Source organism: Aspergillus karnatakaensis, assembly GCF_047715665.1.
Source record: "Aspergillus karnatakaensis strain CBS 102800 unplaced genomic scaffold BJY04scaffold_38, whole genome shotgun sequence".
NCBI lineage: Eukaryota > Fungi > Ascomycota > Eurotiomycetes > Eurotiales > Aspergillaceae > Aspergillus > Aspergillus karnatakaensis.
Window position 1 is genome coordinate 331514 of NW_027395750.1, and position 7735 is coordinate 339248.

At 53.5% G+C, this 7735-nt stretch overlaps 3 protein-coding genes across 3 annotated transcripts; 2 read left to right on the forward strand and 1 right to left on the reverse strand.

The window, feature by feature from the left end:
* The first annotated feature begins 144 nt into the window (after window positions 1-144).
* BJY04DRAFT_96204 (rRNA (cytosine-C5-)-methyltransferase RCM1) lies at window positions 145-2124 on the forward strand. The gene is made up of 2 exons (XM_073721381.1): window positions 145-456; window positions 535-2124. Exons 1-2 carry the CDS (start codon window positions 256-258, stop codon window positions 2089-2091), a joined length of 1758 nt encoding a protein of 585 aa, XP_073569256.1. The 5' UTR covers window positions 145-255; the 3' UTR covers window positions 2092-2124.
* A 32-nt stretch (window positions 2125-2156) lies between these two features.
* On the reverse strand, window positions 2157-3647 carry BJY04DRAFT_208759 (uncharacterized protein; the record flags this gene model as incomplete). Its single annotated transcript, XM_073714031.1, has 4 exons — window positions 2157-3148; window positions 3206-3274; window positions 3346-3471; window positions 3533-3647. The coding sequence occupies 4 exons, from the start codon at window positions 3645-3647 to the stop codon at window positions 2157-2159; spliced, it is 1302 nt and encodes a 433-aa protein (XP_073569257.1).
* Window positions 3648-4537: 890 nt separating this feature from the next.
* On the forward strand, window positions 4538-7378 carry BJY04DRAFT_194002 (uncharacterized protein). The gene is made up of 3 exons (XM_073711990.1): window positions 4538-5280; window positions 5326-6437; window positions 6483-7378. Exons 1-3 carry the CDS (start codon window positions 4910-4912, stop codon window positions 7235-7237), a joined length of 2238 nt encoding a protein of 745 aa, XP_073569258.1. The 5' UTR covers window positions 4538-4909; the 3' UTR covers window positions 7238-7378.
* Window positions 7379-7735: the final 357 nt, after the last annotated feature.

Sequence of the window (7735 nt, forward strand, 5' to 3'; positions counted from 1 at the left end):
CGATGTAGCCGTGTGTTTCTGGAGGCTCCGAAACATTTCCAGGGCTGCAATGAGGTATCCGAGCTATACTTAGGGCTTTATCAGGTAATCTTCCTCAACTAGAAGGCGAAAGGCACAGTCGTCTTTCGTTGAAGTATACCAGATAGACAAACAATGCAAACAGATCTCCGCTCCGCAGATCGGGGAATTTTTTGATCGCCTTGTCCACTGTCACCAAGGTCTTCCAAGTCTCATTTCACAACCACAACCCCAACAATGTCGCTCTACTACGACGCCGTGTCGATCTTGACGACACCGTCGTCAACAGGCGGCTCCTTCAAATCCCGCCTCTACACCTCCCGCAATCTCAAAGCCTCCCCTGCGCAAATTTACGCCCTAATCACCGAAGCCGCGAAATGGGACATCCTCCTCAAGGAAGTAATTGACGCTGCTGGGATCTTGAAGCTTGAGCCAAAGGTTGTCCATCCATACTGCTTCTTGCGACGAGTCTAAGTTGCTATAGAGAGTCCTGCTGACTGACCAAGACATGAACAGCTCACACCCTTATTATCACTACTACTCGTACACGACCACCTGCTCGCGAAAAACGGCATCGCCGCAAACGCAAACCATCCCCTCCGCACAGCTATCGAGCGCCACAAAGTCCGGCTAAAGGGCGAGTTCACAAAAGCGCGCGTCCGGCGCTCCTGCGCCTCAATCCCAGACCTCAAGGATGCAGTGCGCCGCGAGAAAATCGCCGCGTTAGGCCCTGGCGCAAATCTCACGGTCTACCCGCGTTGGGTCCGGATCAACAATGTGCGCACGACGATGGAGGAGCAAATGAAGAGTACGTTTGCCGGGTATAAGGTTGTCAAGACGTTGGAGGAATTGGTGACGGGAGACGAGAAGCAGAAGAAGATGCGCCTGGACCCGCATATTCCGGATTTGATTGCTGTCGCTCCCGGCGCGGATTTTTCGATTTCGCCGGCGTATAAGAATGGAGAGATTATTCTTCAGGATAAAGCTTCCTGCTTCCCGGCCTACCTTCTGTGCGATGAGACCTGGGATGATGGCGACGGAGATCTAGTTGATGGGTGTGCGGCGCCGGGAAACAAGACCACACATATGGCTTCGTTGCTATATAAATCCCGTTCGAAGTCAATGCGGGGTTTACCAAAGTCACATATTATCTCCATGGATGCGTCGGCAGTCCGCGCGAAGACGCTCCAGAAGATGGTTTCTACCGCTGGCGCAGATAACTCCGTAACGGTTCTACAAGGGCAGGACTTCCTAGCGCTCGACCCTGAGGATCCGCAGTTTGAGAACGTTACGGGACTCCTTCTTGACCCATCCTGCTCCGGCAGCGGGATCATCGGCCGTGACGACGTACCCAAGCTAGTGCTCCCAGCCGGCAAAAACGACCCTATACCGAGCCAAAGCAACAGCAAGAAGCGAAAACGCGACGCATCAAAACCTCAACCAGCACCAAAATCCCAGCCACATTCAAAACCAGCCCAGTCGCAGATGCAGACCCAAGACCCAACAGCCGAAAACGAACTCATCGAAGCCGAAGGCGGAATGTCCCAAGAGCGCCTCCTCAAACTCTCAAACCTGCAAACCCGCATCGTCACACACGCGCTGTCCTTCCCCGCCGCGCGAAAGATAAGCTATAGTACCTGCTCCATCCACCTTCTTGAGAACGAGTGTGTTGTCCAGCGGATTCTGGAGAGCGAGGTTGCGAGGAGGCGCGGGTGGAGGGTTATGAGGCGGGATGAGCAGCCGGAGGGACTTAGGAAGTGGGGACTTAGGGGTGTGAAGAGTGAGAAGGGGGATGACGGGGAGGAAGATCGGGAGGTGGATTTGGAGGAGGAAGATTTGCAGGGGTGTTTGAGGTGTTGGCCTGGTGATGTGGAGGGGACAGGAGGGTTTTTTGTTGTTGGGTTTGTGAGGGAGAGGGAGGATGATACTGAGACGGGTAAGACTGGGGTTGGCAGTGGGGAGAAGGAGGGTCGCAGTCGTAAGATTGTGAATGTAGAGAAGGAACAAGAATATGAGGAAGAAGACTCAGAGGAGGATGATGATGATGATGAATGGGGAGGCTTCTCGGACTAGAGACCACCCCATCTCAATAGTATATAGATCATTATCAATCTTCACTTTTCATTCCCCTACGTATATCAAGACCCCAAGAAGGCCTGTTTCCGATTCCGCATCCGCTGCCTCGTATAAACATCCAATTTCACAGCCACAAGCACAAACGATACGCCATCATCACTCGGCCTAGGCCGCAGTTGTATCCGCCACTGGCCATTCCGCACAACCCACGAACCGCTGTCAGGCTGCGATCCTGACTCTCCGCTTGAGCCCTCCACACGCCTCCGCTTCGCGTGTGGTTCGTCGGAGGCCGGCTCCGGCTTGACAAAACCCACCTGCTGCTCTCCGTCGACTGTAAGATCTGTCTCTTCATCGATTTCAACCCGGACTGCGTGTTCGGTTATCTTATTTGGCTTCTCGATCCGGCTATTCTTCCTATCAACAATGACCTGTAGTAGACTCGAGACACGGGCGTTCGCAAGGTTCAAAAACCGCGGACGCATGGATTGTACGTCAATGATTGTGCTTTCGTCTCCGATCTCAAGAATCAGATCGTATTGCTTGTCATCTGCAAAGGGACGCGCGTATGTAACTGTCATCGCTTCATCTGACTCCTTCGGTGTTTCAAGCTGGATTCCTGACCGCCGGACATCTTCAAGGCGGATAATGATCTCTGACCGACTGTGGAGTGGGTTGTAGCTTATATGGTAAGGAATGAGTTTCTGTTCTAGACCGCGCAGGTGGAAGTAGCGGCAGTCGCGGAGGAGATCGGCGCGCTGGGATTCGTCCTTGATATGTAGGGGATATCCGCGGAGGAGGTGGATGAGCTGCGCAAATATTTCGCCGGAGCGATTGGGTACGCTCGGAGGAACGATAGCTGGGGGTCTGAGAAGGCCGCGTCTATCGAGTCCGGGGAAGACTTCGGCGGGTGAGGCGAAGAAGGCGCCGAAGCCAAGAGAGAAGAAGTTAGGGCTGTCGCCCGGGCCGGAGAAGAGATCGCGCGGAATCTGGAAGTGGCGGTCACCGATCTGAATGGTTATTTGAGATTCGAAGAGTTGTGACATTAAGCGGGGCACTATATGGCTTGGTCAGTAGGGATTGGCAATTGTTGGTAAGAAGTGACAAATCGTACAGCTGTAGAACTGCGCGTCGGCGAACAGTTTTACAAATTCAGCCCCATCCCTGGGTTCGCAGTGGTATCCTGTCAGTGGCGATGTCAGCCCCCTTTTCCGTGTTCGAGCAGAGCCGTCGCCTGAAGAGTGGTGATAGTACCTTGCAAGTGTCGGGCGATTTCCTGGAAGGTGACTGGGTCGCGATCGATGTATAGGGTGCGGATGTTGGAGCTGTCGCCGGTCTGGTTCAATTGGTCTTCGAAGAATCGCGAAAAGTACGAGGGAGCTCAATAACCACCATCACCGTGAGATTGATCACTCGATACCGGGAAGCAGGTCCAACTAACCATCGGATGCAATGGAGGCGCCTGACAGGCGAAACAGCTCAGTGCCGACTTGTATAGAGAAGACCTTCTCCCGCGGGAGGGTGCAGTCGGAAGGGGGCGTTGCAGCAGCCGACATGGCTTCGGTGTGCCGGTCTCTTCTGGGTGTCTTCGACTGTCAGGAGCAATGTCGGCGCAATGGCTTGTGATGCTACTCAGGTTGGGGAGTAGTCGCAAAGGTCAAATAGGTCAATCGACGGGTCGCATAAGCTTTGAGAGGGCAGGAGACTGTGTTGTATTGCCGTCAGATGTCACCCCACGAACGAGTGAATTGAACAAAGGATGAAGCCAAAGCTGAGGGCCATCCCCAAAAAGTCGCGGGCGATCGGAGGCTCGGCGCAGGAACTCCGAGCCACCCTTGCTCGCTGCCATCTATGCATTCGACTCAAGCAGTTCAATTTTCAATAAGAACCTGATGGAGCTGTCATGTCTTGATTGAATTGAAGAACAGCTAGACGTGCTTCTATTCTGTCTTGTTCATGAAGTGACCCGCTTCAGTCCCAGCTGTCTTCCCTCCTCCCGCCACTCGGCCGTCCCCACAGACCAACAAGCTTGGATCCTGGTGAGCAACAGGGCTTCGGAACAATGGATCCTGATTGACAAGGATAACGTCGCCGGATCTTCTTTCGAGGAGTTATGGCTGTCTGATATCAACAGCTCTCGACTGACGGTTTCACATGGCCTTGTTCACCGTTGGCTCGGCTGTTAGCCTCAGAGTTCAGCCTTCAGCTTCCTTTCCCCGCGAATTCACTCCACTAACATCCCTAGCGTTTGGGGCTTTGAAATTGAGCCCCTATTAGCTCTCCCACTCGGCGATCGCTTGCGCTTGACTGGCAGGACCAAATGGTCTGATCTTGCATTGTTCGGTCGGAGCAGCCTCGGCTGGTCGGCCATGTGGTCCAGCATCCTGATCCCAGACCCCTCTTTACTTGTCGAGTCTGCAATAATTGGCGGGCAATGAGGAGTTAACGGATATTGAGATGGATCCTACCCCGGTTCCAAGGTTATTCGCAAGCACTACTCCTTCCGGCTGGAATCTGGGTCGTTGCTGCCTTTACCCTTAAAAACATCCCCCATACCAGAACCTACTGCGGTAGAGTACCTGCTTCAAAGTTCAACCCTTTGACTCCGTGGAAGAGCTTGCTTGCTTGCATTCTGGGGAAGGCGCTTTCCGCCTTCTTGCCGATCCACTCTGGTATATCCCTTCCCTTCTCCCCACCTGCAATCTCCTCTCTTCTTCCATAGCGTCTTCCTTGCGTGAAGAGTCTGCCGATATTCTTCTGGTCTGTGGTTATTCTTACTCTCTCTTACACCACCGTGGCGCTGCCATTGACGTCCGCAATGGCCGAACAATTGGTTTCCTTCACGCCGCTCGCCGTCCCGCTCACCCCTGTCTCGAACGAGCAGGTATTTTCCGATTTGCAATGGAAGACACTTTTGTCCTTGGCCGACACTATCATCCCGTCCGTGCGCAGCCCGAGGGCACGCAAAACACGGTCTACCAAGGTCGTACCGCAGGCCAAGCTCGATGCTGCCCTCGAAACTCTCAAGGCTACTATTCCCGGTCCTGATGCTGCTACCCTTGCTACACAGTACCTGGAGGAAAATGTGACCTCCATTCCAGAAGTTCGCCAAGCGTTGCAGCGCCTGTTCACGCAATATGTGCACCAGGAAGGGAGGAACGGACTCAGCATGATCCTGACTGCTCTGAAGTATGTCTTTCGTAATTGCACATAGCTTCGTACTGACCGTTATAGCACCCGAGCCGGATCTTTGCTTCTAACAGGCTCAATCATTCCGATCCAAGATCAACCCTTCTATGTTCGGGAGCAGATCTTCCAAGGCTGGGCCGACTCACGCCTGCCGCCTGTACGTTCCGTTTACCGCGGCCTTACGGCCATGTTCAAGAAGACCTGGGTCACGTACAGCCCGACTCTCCATCCCACGCTCGGTGTTCCTCTAGTTCCCATTCACGGATCCCCTCAAGATGGTTTCAAGTTCGAGTTTCTGCAGTTCCCTCCGGGACAGAAGCCCGAGATGATTGAGACCGATGTTCTTGTTATTGGAAGCGGCTGTGGCGGCAGTGTCACAGCTAAAAACCTCTCCGAGGCGGGAAAGAGGGTGATTGTCGTCGATAAGGGTTATTCATTCTCCAACCGGCATTTCCCGATGAGGCCCAACGAGGCTTTCAACAATTTGTTTGACTCGGCGGGTTCGGTCACAAATGACGAAGGCTCCATGGGTGTCCTGTTTGGCTCTACCTGGGGAGGTGGTGGCACTGTGAACTGGTCTGCCTCGCTTCAAACCCAAGGATATGTGCGCCGGGAATGGGCCAACCGGGGTCTTCCCTTCTTCACGTCGTTGGAATTCCAAAACAGCTTGGATCGTGTTTGTGAGCGTATGGGTGTTAGTGTCGAGGCCACTAACCACAACAAGGCCAATCGCATGATCCTCGAGGGAGCCCGAAAGCTGGGTTATTCTGCGAAACCGGTACCCCAGAACACCGGCGGTGAGACTCACTACTGCGGGCATTGTACCTTGGGCTGTCATTCAGGGGGCAAGAAGGGGCCTATCGAGACGTTCCTTGTTGATGCTGCCAACGCAGGCTCAACCTTCATTGAAGGCTTCAATGTGGAGAGGGTCCTCTTCTCCAAGAAGAAGGCCGGAAAGGTTGCCTCTGGTGTGCTTGGCACATGGGTCGCTCGTGATGCTCACTTTGGCGTTTCTGGCGTTGGTGCGGTCAAGCGCAAGGTCATCATCAGGGCGAAGAAGATCATTATTTCGGGTGGTTCATTGCACAGCCCGTTGCTGCTGCTACGAAGTGGCATTAAGAACTCGAACATTGGCCGAAACCTCTACTTGCATCCTGGTAAGTCATCTGTATTGGTCGATAGATTTTGCTGACATTACCCAGTTGCTATTGCAACCGCTGTCTTCGACGAGGACCTGCGCCCATGGGAGGGGGCTTGCTTGACAACAGTCGTCAACGAGTTTGAAGATATCGACGGCCAAGGTCATGGATTCAAGATTGAAGGTGTTTCCATGCTTCCGGCAGCGATTCTTCCCATCTTCACATGGCGTGATGGGCTGGACTACAAACTTCAGGTAGCCAAGCTACCTCGCTCCGCCGGTTTCATTACGCTCGTCAGAGACCGAGACCCAGGCCGGGTGTACCCGGATGCCAACGACGGCCGTGTCCGAATCGACTACAGCGTCTCCGCTTTTGATCGACACCACATGGTCGAAGCCCTTATCGCTAGCGCCAAGATTGCATACATCTCTGGAGCCAAGGAAGTTCACACATCATACCGTGATATGCCACCATTCGTTCGACCAGCAGAGGACACGGGCAACTCCCCGCACGGAGTCAACAGTCCGGCTCTCCAGGCGTGGATTGAAGATCTCCGACGCAAGGCCCCAAAGACATCAGACAAGGTCATGTGGGCGAGCGCTCACCAAATGGGCAGTTGCCGTATGGGCACGTCTCCACGGTACAGCGTCGTGGACCCTGAAGGTCAAGTCTGGGGCACCAAGGGGCTATACGTGGTCGATGCATCCATCTTCCCTAGCGCGAGCGGTGTCAACCCCATGGTCACCAACATGGGCATTGCAGATTACATTAGTCGAAACATTGCCAAGTCAATGGAGCTGCCGAGCGCTCGCCTGTGAGGATACTTTTGGGTTGTGCTTTATGACTGACGATTGAGCGCGCTGACTGTTATGATACCTACTGTGTTATTACCTGTACTTATTCTTCTTGTACCTATCCTTAAGTCTTACATGGGTTGCCAATGAAAAGCTTGATCTGAGTATAGTGTTTGTACTATTTCATAAATTCGGTTCAACTCTGGTTTACACCTGCTTAGAACTGTAGGGGCGAGCCCATATTCATGAATATACAAGACGCTTCTTGAGTCTGTTAAACGAAATCGTTGTTCTAGCGTCTAGATGTACTATCATCAAGACTGCTCGGACATGGCCTTTGCATCCCCCACACTGCCCCCAGCAACCTGCACAAAGTTATTCGGCTTGACCTTTGAGATATCAACCCCAGCCTCCTCATCCTCAACCCCATACCCACCACCCCCCGGCGTCTCAATCACTATCCTATCCCCAGGCTTGACATTAACCGAATTCTTACCCCCCAAACTCACGACCCTCCCCTCC